Below are 23,466 nucleotides of genomic sequence, written 5' to 3'. Positions count from 1 at the left end.
TTTGCATAAACGGCATTCTTGCTTCACGCCAGGTTGCTACAGCGCTAACAGCGAAGCAACATGCATATGGCACAAAGCCAGACAATGCACGACTAACTCTATACTGCTTCATTTCGATAAGAATCAGAATATAACACGAAAGAACAGAAAATCGGATCTTACAAGAACGTATGTGGCAGATTACAACCTCTGCAGCAGACTACAGTTCGTCCTTACCTCCTACTAATGAAACATTTGACAATATTAGCCATTGTTACAGGATGCGTGGCATGAAAGGACGTAGTATACTGCTAAAATGAACTCTTTTTTTTTTTGTGACTGTAAATCGCAAATTGACGCAGCATAAAAGGTTCAACTGCATCTTTTTCTCTTTTTTGTAGGTGTGGATTATGGCCCAAAACAAGATTCCCTTCACCAATTCGTACAAGATGAAAATGGCTGTGATTCTCGGGGTGATGCAGATGATGTTCGGAGTGGTGCTAAATCTCTGGAACCACCTGTAAGTGGACGCTGGCGTATGTTGTTTTAGGTGGTAATACAAAAATAAATACGAGCGAGAACACATACATATCACCGGGATTGGGGCCTTATAAACAAACATGGGTGCAGGTTGAACACCATCTTGATTTCTCCCTATAACTATTACCTGCAGTTTTTTTTTTCTTTTTTACATGTAGTACTTCACATTAGCAGCGGGTAGTCAATATTTCGATGAAGCAGGCGCCATCAGCCGTGTGGCCTAATACAAGCACTGAAGTGGACGGCTTTCTTTTTGCGAAATGGACCTGAATTGCAGCACCGTTTTTGTTGTAGGTTTGGTCGGCGGGATTGAAAGAAGGTTTTAATTCCTATCGTTCTAATGTCATTCATATTTTTCTATTAACTGTATACCTCTTGTCCCCGCCCCCATTGTTCAAAACATGACAGCCTTACGAATGTCAAGAATGGTCGGGCGAAGAGAAGCGAGACAGGAGGCCGCCGTTATGAACATCTCCTACTTCGCCCTCCTTTATTTCTCAGCGTATTTTTTTACATCCTCCCTCTTTCCGACTAGGTCTAGAGCTTATCGGAGTAAATGAATCAAATGACCCCTTACACAAAGAATTTGTCTAAAAGTTCGTTAAATAGTAACGTATTTGCAGCAGCTTCGCGTATTGCTAAGCGCTTACAGAGATTTCACGTTATGCAGCTACTTCAAGGACCAAACGCCATTTGGACCGCCGAAATCGAGACTTGAAGGGTAAGATATTCAGTTTTTTTGGAATGCTTCGCGTGGCCTTTAATAGCGTTGTGCGCTCGAGATGCGCTGTCTCTGAGTTGTTTCTTAACTACGGCAATTGCAAGCCTTCTAAGAGTATAAGAGATAGTGAGGCAATTTAGAGCGAACTTATGCCAAAAATTTTGTTGCTATAGGCTCCCTGTTCGGTTAACCGCTGGCACTGATTATTTCTCGAGAAATGTGTTTTAAAATATTAAATGGCGCCGCGAATTACTTTGCGTGGGCGTCTGTTCGGCCACTTCCCAAACCATTGAAAGCTGAATGGTTTTTGCCCCACTGTAGTTTCACAAGTGGGGTGCTTTTTTAGTGATTCTTGTACCAGGCTATCATTTAGACGAGCTTGTAACATGCTACAAGTAGCAACCTGTTCATGCGCTCTTTGTACTTTCCCTCATTGCGTATTGCTCCTCCTGCATCTGCCAGCATCTTGGCCTGCAGTATGAAGAAATGAAATGAAATTAAATGAAATGAATTTAAATTATTGTAAAGCTCTGTGTAAAGCGCCTCCGTCTGCGGCACCGTGCGTACGCGCAGCTTTCTGTGGCGCTACCTGAATGTGTGGAGCGAGCTGGTGCCGGAGATCCTGTTCCTGGGCTCCCTGTTCGGTTACCTGACAGCCCTGATCGTGTTCAAGTGGACGCTGCCCAACGGTGCGCCGCACGGAGAAGGCGTGGCCTGCTCGCGCAGCCTGCTCATCATGTTCATCAACATGTTCCTCATGACGTACACCAAGGAGCCCTGCTACCAGGACCTCCTGTACCCGGCGCAGGTACGGTACACGCCTCTTTGTGACGTCACGGGTCACGTGGCTCGCGCCCACCCGGTTCGAACTGAAGAAAGCCCCAGTGCGGTGCGTGCACTTTTTCCCCATATAAAAGTGGGAGATGGGGATAGGTAAAACAAAGTACGATGTTTTCCGTCTTTAAAAAATCCCAGAATCCCCCCGTAAAAGCTAAGGTACTTTGTCAGGCGAGTCGGTTGACTTTTGTTATAAGAACGTAATGTGATTACTCAACATTACCTTCCTTACAGCCCCTGATTCATCCGGCAAGAATGATCGATCCTTATTTTTTACTAAAGTTATACCAATTTATCGATATAATCTTCAGCCTGCGCTGCACTGGTTTTCCTCCATAGCAACTTTGCTTTGCTACTTCACCGCAGCATAAGTGTCTGTGCTGTGGAGCACCCTTTAAAGGCAAGTTTCAATATTGATATCGGCACGTACGCGATGAGCAGCCGATCTTCCTCGAAAAAGACAGCTCGGTGAAAGAGGGAGCAAAGGAATGATGGTGGCGACAAAAATGAGCAGTAAGATAAGCAGTTATATAATTTCTGTTACTTTGACGTCCTGGGTTATTTGCCCTCCTCAAACATCGATGTCTTTAGCTTTCCGTGGCAGATTTTGTATACAAAAAGGGCCTCGATTCTTCGAAGATTTTCCATTTTTTTAAGACAGCGTCTTCAAGCATAGCAGAATTTGAAAACGTTGCAGAGAAGGAGTAATTAAAAGGATGACGACACAAGACGTTCCTTTCTCGGTCCTCGCACTATAAACACGTGTTATAATGTTGCCGACAACTGAAGAAAATGCTGTCGTGTTTGATGAAAATTTCACGGAGGCGGATAGTTGAGACAATCGGATGACTTCTTGGTGTGATTTATGCATGACTCCTTATACAGAAGCACAATGAAGGGGCGTGGTTGGTAAAACATTGTTATTAAATGGGCTAACTTTTTTTGTGACCCCAGACGGGGAAATGAACGGGACAACGTGCCAGCGTTTAACGGGGCCCCGCAGTGCGGCTATTCGGGCACGATAGCGTTTTGGAGCGCTGACTTTCAATGCGTACCATTCCTCGCCGAGTACCCCCGCAGCTAGGACACTGTAACACCGTTCGTTTCCACAATAATGCAGATTCTGCGAAAGTAACACCTGTAATCGCTATAATATCGTAAATGGAGATAATTGGTCGAACGAAGTTTTGAAAAGCTAAACAATAAGAATAGAAAAATAAAATTTTCAGGAAAGTTATTTGATAAAATCAAAAATACGCATCTTATGCATCTCCCCCCAAACCGAAGAATAAATAAATAGAAAAGGTCGGCAGAAAACCGTTCAAAAATACGAATACGAAAAAAGCAAAAATGGCCAACCGTGTAGAGCCCTACATTTTCACAAAAATACAGATTTTGTGAGGGTAACACCCGTAGTCGTTATAATCAAGATAATTATAACGACTACGGGTGTCGGACGGAATTTTGAAAAATCAGAAAGTGAGAAAATTTGAAAGAATAATTTCACAAAAATGACCTGACCAAATCAAAAATATGCATCTTATACATCTCCCCCCCCCCCCCCCAAACCGAAGAAAAAATAAGTAAAGTTCGCAAAATAACGTTGGTTATAGGCATAAAAAAGGCGTTAATGAACCAACTCTGCAGTACGTACGCTTTGCATCTTCGAGAAAAAAAAACATAATTAGCGAAGTAAAGGCCCGTCATCGCTATAATGTTATACATTTACATAATTGGCGAAAAGAAACAAAAGTAAACTTTAAAAGGTAAAATAATGCAACGTTCTTCGCTACTCATAGCCATACTGGCTGTGAACAACTCAAGCTCTGGACAAGCGGCATAAGAATGCAACGCATGAGCAGACAATTCTCTGAATTTCTGCCGATTTTTATTGATGCTATCACGAATATCATGTTTGTCCACAATAACAATTCAATAAAAATACCTCATTAGGCCAGAGGAAGGGAGAGGGAAATGTGCGTTTAGATATAGGCTATTGCAGAAAAAAGAGCAAGAACAAGGTACACGACGCCTGCCGTTCTGTTTCGGTCGCGCAGCAAACCGTGGAGAAGATCCTGCTGATGGTGGCCTTTGCAAGCGTGCCCTGGCTGTTGGTGGCGAAGCCCCTGTACCTCTTCTACCTGAGCAAGAAGCACGGCCTGCCGCAGGTACGGACCGCGGTGTGTCGCGTTGTTTCAGACGCCCGCAGTCTGCATTGTACATGTGTATGTTGTTTAGGTAAAGAGCAGTCTCTCATCGACCATTTTAAGCTCATCTTACCGGATGAAAGTGGAGCAGGATACTCTTTGGGCAGCGCTCCTTGGGACTGGAGTTCGGTCACCTCGTATGCTTCGTTAACTTACAAACCCCGAAGCGATTCTCGGGATAAAACTTGACCGGTAGCGTTCAAATTTCCCACAAGGGTTCGAGTTTATCGCACTCCCAAATTTAGTTCATTGTGAGCACCCGGTTGCGAATCCAGAAGGCCGCTGGGGGTTGTGGGAACGGCTTTGTGGGAGGGATTCGTTATAGTGTGGTCTTGATTCTTTTCGCTGCATGCTCTTTGGTGGCAACTAAACTTAGACGGTACCAGATCAAACAGTAGGTGATTGCGCAATCGTTAACTGTAAGCTCAAGTATACCGCCCTTGTTCGGCAAACAGAATGAAATACCACCTACCCCAAACTGAAGCAGGTGCCGCGAAAGTGTGGAGTAACACGGACTGCAAGTTTAACTGTTCTAGTTAAAGGGACTCTGCAACACTTCCGATAAACGCTTTCAATCTTTTCTTCGTACCTGGAAGCACTGCGAAAGTTACAGCTACTGCCAGAGCAGAACGGCACTGTGGGATTTGCTTGTCGGAGCAGATGCGCCTCCCGTTTCTGCTTTGCTTTTGTGGGCGATTCTTTTAGAGCGGCTATCGGGTGCGTTTTTTGCTTCGCCTAAAAGGAAGCCGGCCAATAGCCGCTACATCTCTCTAATGACGTAATTAGAGCGCTCAAAGAATGCCAAGACCGAGAGAGAGGTGAAAACATTTTGAGCATGTTATTAAGTCATCTGTTGGACGTAGAACAGTAATTTTTATCTGAGGTTCTTTCTGACCCCGTATTGTAATTGCAGGATGAGTTTGTTAGCTACGTTCTGAAAGCATTCAAGATTTATAAAAAATTCAGAAAAGTGTTGCAGGGTATTTTTAAGAAAGGGGGTGGCTTTGTGCTTAAAAAAAAACGTGAGCTGATCGCATTGTTACCATTAGTTTGCGGCTGTAGTGCGTCGTCGGCGGCGGCTACTATCGCGGCCCCCTGCTCCGCGCAGGGTTCCAAAGCGCCTCCGGAGGATCCGAGCACGTCGGATCTGACTCCGTGCCTGGAGGCCGAGTTCAACTCGCAGCAGCGCGAAGCCGACGAGGCTGCGGCCCGAGCTCTGTCCATCGGCAGCGACGCCTCCACGCGGGTGCTCCACGAGGAGCTGCTCACCGCCTCCGTCTCTTCCAGGTGCTGTACACCAGGGCCACAGCTAGAAATTTTTTTCGGATGGGATTATGGGTTCTCGCAGAGAAGGAGTTTTGCAGAAAGGAACACTAAGCCTCGCTTACGCGCTGCCTGGAAAAAATTTCGGAGAGGGTTCGAATCACCAAACTCCCCATCTCGCTACGTCCCTGCTGTACACCATGTTGCGCATCAGATAGCGCAAAACGATTCGGAATAATTGGCGGATACCACGCATAGGTGGGAATCGACGTAACGCGAAGATTTCATCGTGGCATGTCCGAGTTCAAATTAACTTGCGTGTGTCATTCTTTTTTTTTTAAGCGAAGCTTTCTATGTCTCACTGGTGCCGTCCATCATCACGCCCAAAACGCACTGCAGGAAAGCCAGCTTACACAATACATTTCCACAAAGGCGCATGAAGCGCCTCAAAAAAAAAAAAAAGCTTTTCGTGGTCGCAATCTAACCTGGGTCCCTGGCGTTATGAAGCCGACGTCTTCCGATTGCGCCATTCCGATACGTCCGAAGCAGTTTGGATTTTGGACTTTGACTTTGACTGAGGTTGCACGGGGGAAAGCCTCGCGTTTTAACCATTTTTCTCTTAAGAAAAGGGCTTTGATTTTGTTTTTGTTTTTTTTAAGGTGGCGTCGCGCTTGGCGTAGTTGCTGATTTTTCAGAACGGTGAGCAGTGGCAAGTGAGTCGAGAAATACGAGACGTAAAGAGAAACGTTCAACGTCTTAATCGCCCTGGCGAAGGTACAACCGTCTTTGAGAGCCGAGAACTTGATACCCAGAGGCTTTCCCGAGCGCTGTTCAGCCAGTGGCTTTTCCGGACGGCCCTTCGGGCGCGGCGCTAGGAGGCCAGCATTTTATGGTGTAAGACAAAACCTAGCCGCGCACCCGGAAAAATTGCTAGCAGCAGCAGCAGCCCCCTCAAAACCGGGAGGAAGGACAAAGAAAGCTTCTCTTAAAAAAATGTTGTGCTCAGAGTGGTCGCTCACACATAAGGCCATCTTTTAAACGATGTTTTATTTTTTCTAACGGCGAGTTTCACGAAAATGTTCGCGTGGTTCATTTGCAACAAGTTGAAGTTTCATGTAGCAGAGCTTTGAGTTATGACGTAGCGCACTGGAGGTAGACTGGGTGCCCCGGCCTACATGTGTACTGCACTGCACCACAGCGGAGGAATTCGAACTAACGTAGGTCGCCTGAAAGTACTGATCTGCACCTGCAGCGTGAGCTGAGACAAGCCGTAGAGCTCCGGAGACAGGCGCGTCTTTGAAAATTGCGATACATTATGCCGACCCTTCAGACTCTGACTGCCATGTGCACATAAATAAAAAAAAATCTGCCTACACTTAATTTTGTTTGTGTTTCATGCTGTGCTGAGCTGAAATGAGTTTATCGTTTTTAAATATGGTGCAGGCGAAAGTCGGTATTCACGCTTCCATTTCCCTATGGCATTTGTTGTTTGTTGGGAGGCATCTGCCGTCCTCCAGAGTTTTTTTTTTCTCGTCTAGTGGTTTCCTGGAGTGTATAACTGAATTATTTCGCGATGCTGCACACAAAGAAAGTTAAGCATTAGCACTAACTGCGCAAGAAAATGTTGAAGAAGAGCTCTCAAAAACATTGCGTACGCAGACGCACGAGCAATGCGGTTCGTTGAAGCGCCTCACAGAAGGGACAGAGATCGGTAGCTATACTCGGTGACAACTTAAGAACGGCACCGGAAGTTGCCGCTGTGCCTTATCACCGTAGCCGGATGTTTCTCCGCGTGGCACAAGTAGAGCGTTACTGGGAATATTTTGAACATGGCGTGAGCCGTTCCCGTGATTTTTTGGACTTAATATGCTTATAAACGACTCCAGTGACGACAAACAAACTGCGTGAGACAAGGCAGACGATATCAGCATTCATAGCAAACCCCTTTCAAAACGCGCGTGCACTGAAGTCACGGGTCCGGCGCTTTGGCGGAGTGATGCACTACATGAGGTGGTGCCGTTCTTGAGTTGTAACCGAGTATAGCTTCGTAACTCAGCGCATGCGGCGGTCACGCCCGCAGGCGCTCGCACTCGCCGGTGACGCTGGCGCAGGGTTCGCTGACGTCGTCTCAGGAAGCGGCTCCGGAAGGGGCCGAGCACTTCGAGCTGGGTGAGGTGGTCATCCACCAGATGATCCACACCATCGAGTACTGCCTGGGCGCCATTTCCAACACGGCCTCCTACCTGCGACTCTGGGCACTCAGCTTGGCGCACGCCCGTGAGTTGACCTGATTCGATTCGACGCCAATTCGACTCGACTTCACCCTGGAGATTCTGAAACGAAGCAGTGCGGAGAGCTTAGAGGGACGTCCTGGCAGTTTAAATTGAAATTTGAAGCATTTAAATTTCTCAGTTGGGAAAAGTAGCGCAAGTTTCTCTCTTCACCTGGACGCGTTTCCCTCGTACGCAGAGCTGTCGGAGGTTCTGTGGACGATGGTGATGAAAATAGGCCTGAGCATGTCGACCAGCTTCATCGGTGCGGCGGCAGTGTTCGCGGTGTTCGCCGCCTGGGCCGGCCTCACCATCAGCATCCTGCTTGTCATGGAGGGCCTCTCGGCGTTCCTGCACGCCCTGCGTCTGCAATGGTACGCCACGCATACTCGAAGCTTTCTACAAAGGGAGTTGCTTATTATCACATCTATCACGCTGAATACTAAACAACGCTAAAAACCAGAAGAAAACACGGCACATATAAACCAATCCGACGTGAAATTTTGATTAAAATAATAACGCTGTAATGTTCGTTTATGTACTTATGTTCTGGTTCAAGTATACCCAGGGTTTGCTTTGGGTCAAACGATTTTCACATGTACGAGCTGCATGCCATTAGTGCTAGCAGTTTAGAAAGGTATTTCTTATCTGTACCGCATGTTCTAGCGTTTGTTAATTTAAGACAGAAATGTTTTTGCCACGGGCACTGAAGACGGCTTCAAAAAACAAGGCAACGCCAAACTGGCGACCGCAAAACCGACTCAGGAAACCTGCCGCGGTTTGCCAAGATAGCTTGACAGATGAACGATGGTAGGATAAAACTATTTTGACTATTATGTAATCAACAACGAGGTTCGCAAAATTTTCTGTAGTGAGGAAAAAAATCGGGATGTTACGCTTATGTAGAACCCTATGCGCGTGTATTTACTCCATGGCTCTCTCTTGCAGGGTGGAGTTTATGAACAAGTTCTTCAAGGGAGAGGGTTACCTCTTCACGCCTTTCGATTTCAAGGAGACGCTTCGCAAGGCCGAAGAAGAGGCCTGAGCAAAGTCGACATGATGCTCAAATCCCGTTTTCTTTCCTTATTTTTTGTATCGACTACTATGATGGCAGACATCTTGTAATAAAAAGTGAAAAAAAAGCAACTCGACAACTGAGCTTTGAGTCTCTCTCGTACATTCTTTAATGCATAAGATATATGCGGGTTCTGTGGGCAGCTTGTTGTCAAATATTTGCCTATCTCTTCTAATATGGCCTAACAATAATGGCCTAATAATAATGTGTGTGTGCGCGCGCGCTTTTGTGCGTGCGTGGGTGAGAAAGAGAGAGAGGGGGAGGGAGAGAGACAAGGACAGAAACTTTGTTAGACATTCCGCCTTCATATGTGCGAAAATTTGGGAACGGAGAAAGTTTGGAAAATTATAAAGAAATAAACAATAAAAATTTGTTCGAACCACGTTGAATACTTCCTCCGCATAGTCACTACCCTTGAATAGTGTTAAAGACGCCATTGACGCTGCTTGTTTTTGTTGCATACGGCCGCGCCAACACATGGGCAGATTTCTACTTAAGCCAGGCATATATCACACATTGTTTTTGTAGAGGAGGGGAAGAAATAAATCTAAGCATCGGAAGTAGACGTCACTGACTGATTTCCTCTCGCGGATGCCAGCGACATGCTGAAGGGAGGCTGGCTGTCTTCACAACAAACAGCGGAAGCGGCAGGAAGTGGTGGCCTCTGCCGGGGCGATGGGCCGTCTCGCGCTGACGCGGGGGAGGAGGCTCTTGGCCTACGGATACACACGTACTGACACGGGCAGCATGCTTCAAAGCGCAGAAAAAGGTCGCGACAGCCGCCGTTTGAACCCGGAACGTAATCTTTGGAGCGCGGAAAGTGCTAAGAATCCTTTATTAAAGGGGGACGATGCGTCACCGCCACCGCAATTCCCTGCTCTGTCGTTGGCCTTTAAACCACAGTTGAAGACGACCCCAAAATTGTCCCAAGACACACGCAAGTAAGGTTGTACGACGGTAAACAGACCACAGCGAGCTGAAAAAACTCCTTCGATGACTCACTCAATGTTTGTAGAGCAAAAACAAAGTTAAAAAATTCAGGAAAGCTTGCACTCACTCGCAACCCTTGAATGGCGAAGCTGTTGCAGGTGAGCATTGCCAGATGCATGTCGAGCTTAGGTATCATTGTTTATACGCGTAGTTGCGGTGCTAGTAATCGTCGTCATATGCATCGAAGAGGTCGTCGTCTTCTTCGCGGCGAGTGGTGGATGCAAAGTCATCCTCAGCATTGTAGACTTCCACCAGCTTAACTGGTGAAGCTTGCATCAAGTCGCGCAAGGCTTGGACGATAGCGAAGCTGGAGGATTTCTTTCTACGTGAGCGTTGAAGGACACATCATGACGCATTTGTACAAGTTTGAAATTGTTTATTTACGTGTTCCGTCGTTGCTTTGCACTGTACTGGTAGTAGTCATCGTAATGTGCATCGATATCGTCGTGTTCCTCATGCCAAGCATGCGCGGTAGCGTTTGACAACAGCGCTGAAGTTGTCTCTTTTTTTTTTTTTTTTTTTGCTAAAGCCACTTTGCGAGCCGGGGACTCGGCAGTCGCCGCGAAGCACGTGCTCACGAGCGCTCCGCATTTTTTTGGTATTTTCTTTTTCCTGAAGCGGTGAACTTACGGCTTGTACAACGGCTCCGCTGTTAAAAAGTTGAAAAATATTCAAATTTCGCACTACACAATGCCAATGGTAACGTAATAGGCGGAATACTAAAATCAGAGTTATCAGCGCGCGAACAGCGCTTTCGCATTTAATCGGAACCAGAGGCATCACTAGAATTGCAAAGATATGTTTCTTGATGGTTGCTGTTGTCGTTGGTCGCCAGTCACGCAAACAAGCCTCTATATGACGCCAGGAGGACCAGGCAAGAACGTGGCTAGTGAGTCACCGCTTCTTTATCTGTTTTCCTTACTAAATATCTACCTCAGCTGTTTGCAGCTTCAGTTAAAGTTGTCATCAACGCAGTCTTTTGAATGAATCAAACTCGTCTTTTGTCTTCATTCTACTTTCAGGGATTGGAGGACGTGAGTATCAATGGTAATACGCGATAGAAGATGTAGTCCTCCGACAGATATGGGTGAAAATGATTAGCGCACAGGTCTGTATGTACAGAGCGTCAGATTGAACTACAAGAAAATGCCGACAGCAACAGTTTCTTAGCCTCACAAAGAAGATGCTTGTAGAAAGCACCACATTAATTTATCAGAATCGCTGGCACGTTTAAGTTCATGCGCGTTGATGGTGCTGCTATCAAGGACTATCCCCCCTCCCAGCGTTCTCTCCTAGCTTTATTTGATTGATTGTAGGCTTTAACGCACCGACGCAACGCAAGCGATAAGGCGCGCCGTAGGGGAGGGCTCAGGATTAATTTTGACCACCTGGGGATCTGTAACGTTCCTTGCGTTATTTATTCTGTGAGGCGGGAGCCAATTTTTACCTGAAGAGATACGTTTACTTACGCCGGACGAGATATTATCGCGTAAAAAATCGCTTTGATACACTAAGATTAGCTATTTACTACTGCGCAAGCTTAGCTTATGCGTCTGTGCAGGGTTGCTTTGGATCTAAAGCTGTTAGGGATGAAATTTGTTTTAAGCAATGGAAGTGTTTGGGCCTGTTAGTTCATACTTCACACAAAAAACAGCGCTCAAGCTGTTTTTTGTGTGAAGTATGAAATTTGTGTTTGGGACTCTTTCTTTGAAACAGTTGTGTGTGATCTGCCGCTGAGTAAACGCGCTGCCGCAGCAGTTAGGCGGCAAATTTGTTTACCTAACCACGCAATCGGGCCAATAACACCCCCAAGGTTTTGCTTATTTTCCTTCGCGTACATCACTCTCGCGGCGCCTCTCATCACCCACCTGCTTTCCCACGTGTCCTCGTCGTCAGACCCGCAAAGCCCCGCCCACCAGGACGAGGTGCATCGCCACTGAACCGACCCTCCAATCGCAAGCCAACACATCCTAGGTTGCACAGCCTCCATTCGGCAATTTTGAAGTTACCAACAGACAGATAGCGCTTTTCTCATTGGGTGAGCTGAAAAAGAAAGAAAATTGAGATCTCAGATCGATTTACGAGAAAAATAGCGCTGAAAGTGGATGCCCGTGGGCTTTCTTATCACTTCGGGGTTGAGGAAGAGTGTCGGCGGTCGGCTCAGGCACGCAGTCCGCGTACGCGGCCGGGCCTTTGGTGGCGGGCCGCGTTAGCACAAGACCGATGGCCTCCAATCGTCGGCTTGCGTCTCTTGCCGACTCACACGTGCAGTCACAGCCCACGCCCCACAGCTTGGAAGCACTCAGCTGGGGCTCGAAAGGCGCTCGTCGCGGAGTCCTCCCGCGATTAAACCTCAATACCATTTTATTGAAAGTATTACAGGCGATAGCCTTTTTTTTTTTTGGACTTCTGAAACCCAGAAATTTTGGTCTGTCTGTATGTCTGTTTGTCTGTCTGTCTGTCTGTCTGTCTGTCTGGCTGTGACTCGATTCAGCCACCCGGCCAAAATGAAACAAAATCTGCGCTATAGTCTTATATACTCACAGCCAAGCCTAAACGACTAAGTCCTGTGTAAATGTTCTTGCTTGTCAACATTGCTGAACAAGAACAAGACATTAAGCGAATATAAGGCAGCAAATCGATACATAAGCGAAATTTGCAGTTTTACTTTATTAAAAAAAATATGGATGCTTGGTTTTTGCGATAGCAAATGAAATACTACATCTACTACAGAAAACCGTCGCATGTTGTTGCCCGCGCTCCTGGCGGCATTTGAGAAATCACACGGTAACAGCAATGAAAGGTTCCAGAAGATAGGTTCCAGGTTTTGCTTGGAACGCACGGGGAGTAGGGCAACGTAGTTCTATAAACGCTGAAGTAAGGCGCCTCGATTCACGCGCGTCTCCGCCGTACGGCAGCGCTGGCATCGAGGAACCTGGCCTGTCGCAGTGGAACGCGGTAAATTTAAACTGACTTGAGCAAACCTCTAGCGTGCTATCTTGGGAGAAACGAGACAGGAGAGGAACAGCATGAGAGGTGAGCGGGCAAGCAAAGGAAGGCATTTACTTGGCAAATGTCGACAAAGACTATCACCGACAGAGACTATCGTCTTTTGTCGACATTTGCAACGAAAGGAGCAGATACGGGGCCAATGTTTTCTACTCTGAATGCGGATCCATTTAAAGAATCAGTCATCACCGGTTCGAAACGCAGAACAGTACACAGTGAACGCGAATGACATTACGCCGAGTTGTATGCCCTATTTCCCTTCACTGTAGCGCTGTCCCCATATTTCTATTTCACTTCGCCGTATCATAGGTATATTATGGTGGACTAACGCGAAAGCTGCTTGTTCACCTCTGCTTTTATATCCCGAAATAACCCCCCCCCCCTCCCCCCCAAATAACGATAAAGGAAGACATGATCGTTCAATATCCTCCTGATGCCGAGGTGGATATAAATATGCCGCAAAGACACAGAGTGTTCGCTGCCTATTATCCCCAAGCCTCAGCAGTCTATGTCCAGCACGGCCGGTGCCTCAGGTCTCAGTTACATAGTATAACAACACGAATAAATAAATCGCCGTAGCTGCTTGCTTCGCTTCAAATTACGTCGAAACAAGACGACGCCATTTTACGCTTCAGACAGGTAACACTCCATTTTTTTTTCTTGCATATTCCGTCTCAGCCTGTTTAGTAATTCATATTTCGTTGCAACTTGTTGGGCGAGAGAAGTAACTTTATTAGAAAGCGCCAACTGTACAAGTGTCCCGCGTTAGTTTTCACGGGTGAAACGCATCACACCGGTGTAATGCGGTGTCCCCGGCGCGAAGTTTTTAAAGGACAATAAAGGGTGGGAACAAGTTGGCCTGCATCCATATATTAAGGTGCCGGGAATCCAAATTCCCCACCCTCGCAACTCGCAGTCGTTTAATAAGGCAGAAAATGCTAGGAACGTGAAATCGGGTGCCGACGCCCCGCTCGCTTTCGGGTGTTACGGTTTGTGACGTCACAATATTTGTGCACGGCGAGAGCTCATTGCAGAAGCATCTATGTAAATGTTTCTTCTAAAAAAAACAGTACCGAAGTGGTTGAGCACGTGAAATAAATCTAAATCGAAGCTTTCCGTGAGCTGACGTATTTAAAACAGGCAGTCAACATATTTTATACACTGCGAGACAGGCTGCTTCCTTCACGCTCGTCAGCCGTCATGCTTTTCAGTTTCGTTTTAAAAAAGCATTGCTGCGCAATTAGTGAAGTCAATGATCTATCACCGTGAAAGCCTGAGCTTCTGCAAGCAACATATCCGGCGGGAAGCGGCAAAGGGACAAGTTGCACTGCAGGTGTGCTACAACCAACCCATGCGCTATCCGTAGTATGTAACCCTGTAATTGCCCTACCCAGAAGCGTATACGTACACACGGAAACAAAGTTTCCGCTGAGCTATACGAAGGAACCCGCCGCGATGGTTCAGTAACTGAGGCGTTGTGCTGAGACAAGGGTTCCAGCCCGTTTGCGGCGGCCGTTTCGCTGAGCTGGCCTTTTCACCCCTAAGTTTCACGAGTGAGGAAACATAAATTTAAATGTGACATTTGCTCGAATTCTACCGCATGGAACGACTGATACAAGGCTGACCTCCTTATTTCTCATTAAAATATTCCTGTTATCTCGAACAGTATCGAGCTATGTGGTAATTTACATCAGTTGAGTACGTTCAACGTGCTCCGATATTTCGACATGCGGGCCTTTTCATTTTTGCCTGCGTCAGACAAAAGACCATCCCGCCCGGTAGCTCTTCTTTTTCGGAAAAGTTTTGATTTAACGGCTCGAAATCGTGAAAAACTAAATTTGAATAAACATGCAAATCCAGTCTAAAAAATTAAGGAAGGCAATGGCCATAGTATAGTGAGGAATCGGATAGAAAATTTGGGATTTGGAGTTTCGCTTTTGGTATACAGAAGGATAACAACTTGGGGTTAGTGAGACAAGGGGTGGTGGAATCGCAGCGCAGGGCCAAAAATGACACGTAGTCATTTCATACGTTGCAATTTTTTAATCTTTTAACCCTCCTGGAACACCAGCTTTAAGATGCCTACATTCTCCCCTCCCAACGAGTGTGGATTCCGTGTTAACGCTTTCGAAATTGATTTTTTTCTCAACGCCCCCCTTACGCAAGTTGAAGCGAAAAAGGGCTCAAGATATCCGCCGACAAGTCGGAGGCCTGGCCAGAAGAAACAATGTAAAGTTAAAGAAAAGAGATCCGCGTAGGGAACCGAAACGGCAGCTGCAGATGTTCCCGCATCCTCCCCCACTGCTCGGTTGAGTCGGTGGCTGCAGCCGACTGCTGCGCTCTTGTTTCGAGTTCCGTCATCGTGGCAGGCCCTGGGCGAGAAGGGGCGCGCTGTCCGTCCCGTGTCGTCGCCTCTTGGATCACGTGGGGTCCGGAGGGCTAAGCCGCCAGCGGGAGCCCCGCCCCCTCGCTCACGGCTCCGGCTTCTCCTACGACTACGGTCCGCATCCCGTTCCAGGCCACGCGTCGGTTCCCTCTACGCGCCTCCTTCCCTTGCCGGTACGTACACTCTGCCAGCAGCACACCAGCCCGTCGTGTGGATTCCCCCTAGCTGATACTAAGTAATACCTGCTGGGACACTAATCCCTATACCTGCGCTGTAGATGCGCATGGTGCTCGCAAGTGCTACACATGCGATGCACAGTGAGCGAACGATGAGTTAGCGCGGTTTATCAACACGCAGATGCTAAAAACGGAGTTATAAAAGTTTTTCATGATACACTACTACAGCAGAAGCTCATTGAAGCTGACTTGACGGAGAGGAAACGCAAAATTGATTTGTAATAATACTGCCTCCGAACGAACTGCTTCGTAAGTCGTGCTAGACTGGTTGTCGAAGAATTTTAGGTGCGAAACGATTGATTGATTGTAGGGTTTAACGCGCCGACGCAACGCAGGCGATGAGGCGCGCCGTAGTGGAGGGCTCCGGATTAATTTTGACCACCTGGGGATCTTTATCGTGCGCCGAAATCTCGCCCACACGGGCGTTTTTGCTTTTCGCCTCCATCAGAAAAGCGACCGCCGCGGCCGGGAATCGAACCCGCGACCTCGTGCTCAGCAGCGCAACGCCCTAGCCACTGAGCCACCGCGGCGGGTAGGTGCGAAACGATGGGTGCCTGTCGATGAGGAGGTCCAAAATACACCTCCTGAATCCCCTCCGTCAAGCATGTCATTGACTTTAAGGAGGAAAAGAATTTTGATTATTTTATTCATTGCACTGCATGACGCATCACTGTCTCTCATAAATATGGAGGTCACGACTCACGATACGGCTCTTTAATAGAGGGACAATGACCGTGCCATTCTATATACTCTACATGGTTTATTCCTCAGCCATTGTCATGAGTTTCTACTCCTGCTCACGTTTGAGAGTTATAATGACGGTATATAGTGACGTGGGCGTAGTTTTGCACACATGCATCCTGTTCTACTGTTTAAAAAAGACAAACTGCGTAAAAGGACGGCAGCACGTAAAAGCCGATGATAGGGAAAGCCGGAAGGGGCACGCTTTTCAAGCCGAGCTTTCCAAGCGGATTTTCTTACTCCCTAACAAATTCTTCTTTTCAGAATTCTTTATTTCTTTTTCTGGATGTGGCGGCATGATTACTGAAGTGTATTGCTTTTTAGGTTATTGTTGTTGTGGGTGTTTTACGTGTACGTGACTGAACAGTCTCGAGAAAATACGGCACGAAAACCAGCTTTTAGTTTGTGGATTGCCACGTTCCCTTGCAGAGAAGCAACAGTTAGTTACAGTGGCGAATGAATCGCATTGCAGGTGGATCTCATATCAACACCATGGATGCCTGGTGCGTGGAGCAGTTCTCTTCCTGTTGGAAGGTGGGCTCCCCTGAACTCTGCTGGCCACAACCTTCCTGGCATCCGCCGCCGCAGGACTACGCGGTAAGCTTTATACCAGCTTCGAGCGCTATTCAGTGCTGCGATCACGCGCCCAGCATGAATTCGATCTAACGACGAGCGAGCTGCCGCCACTGTATCCGTCTTCAGAGAACAGCCTTTAAAAACAATGTAGTCATGCATCTTTGTGAGAATTATTACGTTAGACTTTCCTTACCTCTGTTCTTCCGGTCAGAAACGAATAGAACTGACGAGAAGCACAAAAATTAATCAGCTGCTAAATAACGTCTTCTGCTGGAACGAAAAGGCGCGTGTATTTTTTAGCTGAGCGAAGGAGTCTCTTGTTTATATCAACAATATAGAAAAATTGATAAGCTGCCAGGGGTTTTCGAACTTATCGCTTACACGCCCATAATATTAACCCTTTCAGCGCTAGAAGACGAATACAGAGACACGACACGACATGACACGACACGACATATACCAGCGCTGCCTGTGTCTTCATCTTTTAGCTCTGTGAGCTTTATCTTTAAGGGTTAACAAGCTAGCCCAACGAACACGTTGGGGTTGACCTACGCCTTGCCTCAGCCGTGCTAGATACGGGTTTTAGGCGAGAGGTCGCTTTGGAAGTACACCCAACCCATTTTCCCGTTTTCGTGTGATGTCCCGAAGACACCGTTTAAGAAATCTGAAAAAAAGAAAAAATGATGGTACTACGGATTTAACCAATTTTGTAGGCTAAGCGCGAGGCAGACACAGGACGAGACAAGAGATGGGACGAGGACCAGCGCTAATGCTTTCGCCAACAAGCCCAACTTTATACTCTCGTCAGATTCAGCCAGGCCATGCGGATTTCGAAGCGGGGATCATAATTGCTCGGCCACAGCGCTTTTTTTTTCTTCACAACTCCTTTCTCAAATTTAGATTGCCCCCCCCCCCCTCCCACACACACCTAGAAATAACATTTATGGAGGATGATTAACGCAATTCACAAGAATACAAAATTTGAAATAGTTTGCCCTTCCGGATTGCTCTTCTGGATTTGACACACATTAATGCAGTCATAATAACAAAACAATTTTTAAGCAGACCGTATTCGTTTTTCTGTGCTATATACTTATTTTTTTCACAATTGTTTTTTCTCCCTTTCGATTTCAAACTTGTAAATCACGTGCACTGAACGTATTTAAGCGTCTTATATAACTCTTGATAGACGAGTCTGTTCTATTTCCCGTGATAAATTTTGGTGTGAAGGCTAAGTTAGGACCTCTCATTGTGTAAGTGAATTTTTCTTTCTTTTAAAATGAAAAAAGTATTCCGCACATGGCTAACGTGTATATTACGTTAAAGTTACCACAATTCCTCTTTCCATTGCGTGACCTCCCACGTGTGTCTATTTCCACCACCTCGTTTCTCGAAATATCGTGATTCATGTCAGTATACGTCACCATGGCGGTCGGTTAAGTCTGTGATTACGCCCGTCTTCCAACAGGATTACTGCGCGGAAGGCGTCCAGGAAACGCCCAGTTTCTTGCCGATCGACTGCGCCAGCAGCGGCGGCAGCAGCAGCTGTGAGGGAAGCCCGAGCTCCGCCCCACCCGCCTTCGACCATTGCGCTCCCCTTCAGAGCAGCACTGGAGATAGTACGACTGGTAAGTATGGTGCTGCTGAACACGAGGTCACGGGTTCGATTCCCGGCCGCGAGCGCCCGCTTTTCTGATGGAGGCGAAAAGCGAAAATGCCCGTGTGGTGGAGGTTTCGGCGCACGTTTAAGATCCCCAGGTGGTCAAAATCAATCCGGAACCCTCCACTACGGCGCGCCTCATCGCTTGCGTTGTGCCGGCTCTTTAAACCCCACAATCAATCACCAATCGAATCACGACCGGTCAGTATCATACCAGTCGACTCGACAGCTATCCCCCTCTTGCCTCGACTACGTCTTTTACTGGGATTACAGGAAACGCGTGTGCCACTGTGTTTCGCTGGCGTGGGCAACACCAAACCGAGTCACTTTGTTGCGCGTCTGCATGTCTCTCAATATTGCCAGCGTTCGGCTTCGGTTGGTTTCCTACCCACTTATTATCGATCATATCTCGAAAAGGTTCAATTGAATACAATTGGGTACTTTTGTAATAAAATGTCAACATTTGGCTCCAGCGTGGAGTAGCGATTCCTGCCGTAGAGCTAAAATCTCTGTTACTTGTCCCCTTCTTTCTCTGTGCTGCAAAAACAGGCCCCAACAGAAAATGTTTCGGAGAAAATCACTGCCAGAGCAAATTCGTCCTTTCTCTTCTATGAGTGGTTTTTGGGAGAACGGTATCCCGTTACTTGGGGCCCGTTGTTAGGGCACGAAGAGAAAAGAAAAAAAAGCCTTTAGGTTTGTGAGCACCGGCTTGGCGTCAAGCGCCGTCAACAAGTTGAAGAGGGCTGCGCTTCCCCAAAAAAGGCTCTGCACAATGTGGAAAAGTGATACCCACTAGATAAATTTTGCGAGTAATTACGAGCCGTGTATCCAGTGACATATATCCAACAGCGTAGTAGTAGTAGTAGTAGTAATAGCTGTATGTTTGTGTTTATTGGCGCAAGGATATCTACGACCAAAGTGCGCAAAGTCTCTATTAGGTGGTCTTTCAATGTCACGTTCAGGCATAGAATATGTATGAGATGGGTGTGGTGCTTCCTTAAAAAGTCTGTATATATGGGTGTAGAGAACCCGTAGACTAAAACATGAAGATGCTCATAATGGCGGATAAAAGAGGATTATGATTGAGATGTGACATCACCTGGAGCCTCAGAGCGTTATGCGCTAGAGGGGCTCCCTCTGGACACAAAAGAATCATCAGGACCTCCCTCAAGGATGAGAGGGTCTCTAGTCACGCCCTGTGCGATATGAGTTTTAAGAAGTATATATTCGCAAGATCGGTTAGAACACATTTGTAAGTGAACATTGGTTCATCTCCTAAGAAAATTTATGGGCGTAGTGGAATGTTGTATATGTAGATTTTAGAGAAGTGTCGTTTTCTCGCGGCATTGCAGGATGTGCCCTCAGCTAGCACGTGGAGCACGGAAACCGTTCCGCACACTTGTCACAAACTGGCGGGAGTGTGCCATTCATTAGATAACAGCCACATCCCGTCTCCGACTCAGTGCAGGCGGTCGCTTCCTGATACACTTAGCGCCGCCTAGTGGTTAGCTTTGAGTACCACCTCAATATTCTTGATCAACTGCTAAAACGAGCTCGCTGTTCGGCCTTTGTTGTACAGCGAGTAGCATTGCGGCTTCTAAACCTTACACTGTGTTTTCGAGCCCCACCAGTAAAACTTTTTTTTATTTCAAGGATTGTTTATTGGGAAAAAAATGCTTCCTTTGATCAGTTCTACGCGCGCATTCGTTTCTTAGATATAAGGATGGTTTTGTACAGCCTAGGTCGATTTAGTTGAGGAGAGGAGCTTATTACCGCATTTAGTTGAATTTCTGCATCTCACCCGAAGTTCTCAGTCTGCACTGACTTGAAAACGGAATGTCGCATATGCAACACCCGCTTGAGCGCTCTGCGATCACTCTGCGCCTTGGCTAGAGACCTGGAAGTGTTGCCGTCAATCCCAGTCGCGCTGCGTCGGTCTTCCCCACGTAACTCTGGTGTCGTGCCGTGCAGCATGTCCACTGAGAGAGCCCGAAGAGCAAGACGCGCGGCACAACTTGCCGGGCGACCCAGCCGCGACGACTGCGGGGAGGAAGGAGCGAACGGCCTTCAGCCGCCACCAAGTGGAGATGCTGGAGGCCGAGTTCTCGCGAAGAAACTACCTGACGCGCCTGCGACGCTACGAGATGTCACTGGCGCTGGACCTCACGGAAAGGCAGGTAGGGACAACGGCCTCATTGATACACCACTGGGTTTGTGTTTTATGCGCACAATGTGCACATTTTTTAAACTTTTATTCGTGTACTATTGGTAGTTCGTAGTAGAGAACCTTTATTGGAAATGGAGGCCCACTGGGCTCGATGGAAGAAACGGAGGTGGAGGGAAGATAAGGGAAAATAAACAAGTTCTGGGAGTTTCTGAGGTCCGACGGTGTGGTGGTACGGCAGTAAAGATATGGGGGGGGGGCAGGTGTGTGAGCTATTTGTTTTATGTATTTCATGTATTTCATGTGTGTTGTTCGAGTCTGTACGCATGCTCCCTTTAGATATTTTAATTTTAGCGTTCCTCATTTCGTCAAGTTATTTTTAGCTTACACGTTGCTTTTCTACCTCTACGCGCGTCTCTTTCGTTGTTCTTTTTGGGGTGCGGTGGGCTGTACGGATGGCTCACTGACCATATTGGGCCTTTTTGTGCTTGCAAGAACCAACTCCTACATTCTAGCAATCCGTCCGCGGTCTCTCGTACTAATTACCCAGGGGCCCATGAAGTGTGAAGCATGTTGTTTTAATCTCCTGACGGTCTTTTCTGGTTAAGCATGTGGTTTTTTTTTTACCTTTGTGCTTCACTCTTTGCGCGACTACTGCACCTTGGCGCGGCGTTTTGGCCAAAGAAGAAGGAACGAACCTTCGCCACTTCGAACCTAAAACTGCTCGAACAGTCATCCACGGGTCACGGATGCCGATTACCAGAAGGTGGTGATGCGACTCACGCCTTCCGCTTCTCAGCCCCTAATCTTCTTCTTTGGTTCTGTCAAAGTCTGTGACACCGCTGGCTGTTCACTTGTGTCGTCCTGTGACGCGCTTCAGACTAACGGCGCTCCTCTTCCTTGAGGCAAGCTCTTCTTCTTGTTTGTTGGGGGAGTATCCAGGTGCCCAATTTTTCAGCACAATTTCTATTATCTTTTTGTTGCTACATTTGTGATGTAAGAAACCATGCGTTTACGGCACAACCCCGAGCCTTTAGCTGTTCTCGATCCCTTGTACGATGTCTGAAAAATAATGTCGTTTAGGTCACGAAACGTACAGGATAGTCTCCTGAGCTGTTCTTGTTCTTGCAGGTAAAGGTGTGGTTCCAAAACAGGCGCATGAAGTGGAAGCGTGGACGGACCGCTCTTGCCTGCAGCCCGGTGGCGAACCCTCTGGTGGCTCCGGGACGGGCACCCAGTGCAGTGCTTGCGCCCAGCAGTGAAACCCTTTCGGCGTCCAGCTCCGAAGAGGCGCAGCTCTGATAGGCTAACGCCAGACAGGGCATCAATGCAATCGCATCAGGCGCCACCATTTGCATCAAGAAGAAATAAAGGAAAGATAGGGAATTTATTTTCATGCGCAAGGCGAGAATGTCCTCTGGATATAACTACGCGCGTGCGTTCTGCGTCGGCGCTGTATACAGTAAATAAACGCATGTCAAGGCTGTGCCACATTGTCAATAGGCATGTTTTTATGAGGTTTCTGAGGTTTCCCTGGGAGGAGTGGGGTCGAGAATTCGCACCTAGCCCATTCTTTCTTCGGTCTTGCTGTGTTTATGAGCGCAGGCCTTCAGAGTGTGTGCTGCGTGAGCTTATGAAAAGGACAGCCGATACGAATGAGCAAATGAAGCGCGATGAGGCGTCGACAGCAGATTAAGGACAAAATTCGAACGAGTAAAACTACCCACAAAGAATCAATCAATCAATCAATCAATCAATCAATCAATCAATCAATCAATCAATCAATCAATCAATCAATCAATCAATCGAATGAGTGAGTGAGTGATCAGTCAAACTCAGTTATTTTATATTATCTGCATGATAAAAAAACAAGTGAAAAATATTTGGAGTGGCAGTCTAGAAATGCTAACGAGCGAGTGTGGTTATACATGAATGGAAATAAACGCAAGCACGTTAGATGAACAACAACCAAAAGACCGTTCTCATCTCGTGGCTTTCTTTTATGTGGCGCTTGCGTAACGCCTATTGCGTGGCTGGCAATTTTCCACTTCGGTTCGAGTTTGAGGACACATTGCCTGAATTGGCTCCGCTTAGAGGAGTTTGCATGGCTCAAACAAGCAGCTTGTTTTGATCAGAAACCTCCCCCTTTTGTTTTATTTCAATGTTTATCTCTAGGGACGTGTAGGTGTTGTGCCTCTGCATACCGAAGAGCAGCATGGTGATGCTGTAGGTTGATGAGAATGATTGTTCACGGGGGCACTCATCTGTTGCATGCAGCGTTTCATTGCCGTTGTCATGAGACAATTAAAATTTGTTTGCATCATTCATTAGTTGGGTTGAGATTTTTTCATGCCGCTAATCTTCAAACAAAGATCCGAGAAAATCTTCGTCAGTATTGAAGAAGAAAGCATGTGCTGAGAAACCATATGCTTGTAGTAGCGTTCCAAGCTGAAAAAAGTTGCGGATATCAACCCGTTTTCAAAGTTTGATGAAGCCGTTGTCTCGTGCACCAAACAGACGCAATTTTAAATGACTATTACTGAATAACGTAATGATGATCCCACAAAATTATGAGAGAGAGAGAGAGAGAGAGAGAGAGAGAGAGAGAGAGAGAGAGAGAGAGAGAGAGAGAGAGAGAGAGAGAGAGAGAGAGAGAGAGAGAGAGAGAGAGAGAGAGAGAGAGAGAGAGATTTTTGAGCCCGTGTCTTAAGGACTACTCGGCCGGCTCCTTAGCAGGCTTGCAGGGGCTTGTGTAGTCCTCGCGTGTTTTAATGTGGTCTACTAACACGGTCCGATAGAGCTCTTCAAGCTT

At 47.0% G+C, this 23,466-nt stretch overlaps 1 protein-coding gene and 1 pseudogene across 2 annotated transcripts in view; both read left to right on the top strand.

The window, feature by feature from the left end:
• Positions 1–8,975, top strand: part of LOC144178732 (V-type proton ATPase 116 kDa subunit a 1-like) — a 29,568-nt pseudogene extending 20,593 nt beyond the window's left edge. Inside the window, exons 14-21 of the transcript XR_013324056.1 lie at positions 381–499; positions 1,190–1,240; positions 1,814–2,048; positions 4,135–4,245; positions 5,393–5,571; positions 7,628–7,824; positions 8,017–8,191; positions 8,766–8,975. The product of XR_013324056.1 is annotated as a V-type proton ATPase 116 kDa subunit a 1-like (transcript). The remainder of the gene's footprint in view (positions 1–380; positions 500–1,189; positions 1,241–1,813; positions 2,049–4,134; positions 4,246–5,392; positions 5,572–7,627; positions 7,825–8,016; positions 8,192–8,765) is intronic.
• Positions 8,976–15,229: 6,254 nt separating this feature from the next.
• Positions 15,230–22,812, top strand: LOC144180361 (uncharacterized). Its single transcript, XM_077708722.1, has 5 exons — positions 15,230–15,450; positions 16,727–16,851; positions 18,299–18,458; positions 20,462–20,667; positions 21,786–22,812. The coding sequence occupies exons 2-5, from the start codon at positions 16,747–16,749 to the stop codon at positions 21,954–21,956; spliced, it is 642 nt and encodes a 213-aa protein (XP_077564848.1). The 5' UTR covers positions 15,230–15,450; positions 16,727–16,746; the 3' UTR covers positions 21,957–22,812.
• The last annotated feature ends 654 nt before the right edge of the window (positions 22,813–23,466 follow it).

The sequence above is a fragment of the Haemaphysalis longicornis genome, unplaced genomic scaffold (assembly GCF_048455015.1).
Source record: "Haemaphysalis longicornis isolate Haplotype H1 unplaced genomic scaffold, Haemaphysalis longicornis Haplotype H1 scaffold_4, whole genome shotgun sequence".
Taxonomy (NCBI): Eukaryota; Metazoa; Arthropoda; class Arachnida; order Ixodida; family Ixodidae; genus Haemaphysalis; species Haemaphysalis longicornis.
The sequence above is the reverse complement of the archived record's forward strand: the minus strand, read 5'-3'. Positions and strand labels throughout refer to the sequence as shown.

Excerpts from the sequence above, each read along its gene's own strand:
- LOC144180361 (XM_077708722.1), top strand. The coding sequence starts at position 16,747 with ATGGATGCCTGGTGCGTGGAGCAGTTCTCTTCCTGTTGGAAGGTGGGC. Across the intron at positions 16,852-18,298 it reads CGCCGCCGCAGGACTACGCG|GATTACTGCGCGGAAGGCGT; the intron begins GTAAGCTTTATA and ends GTCTTCCAACAG. Across the intron at positions 20,668-21,785 it reads TGGACCTCACGGAAAGGCAG|GTAAAGGTGTGGTTCCAAAA; the intron begins GTAGGGACAACG and ends TTGTTCTTGCAG.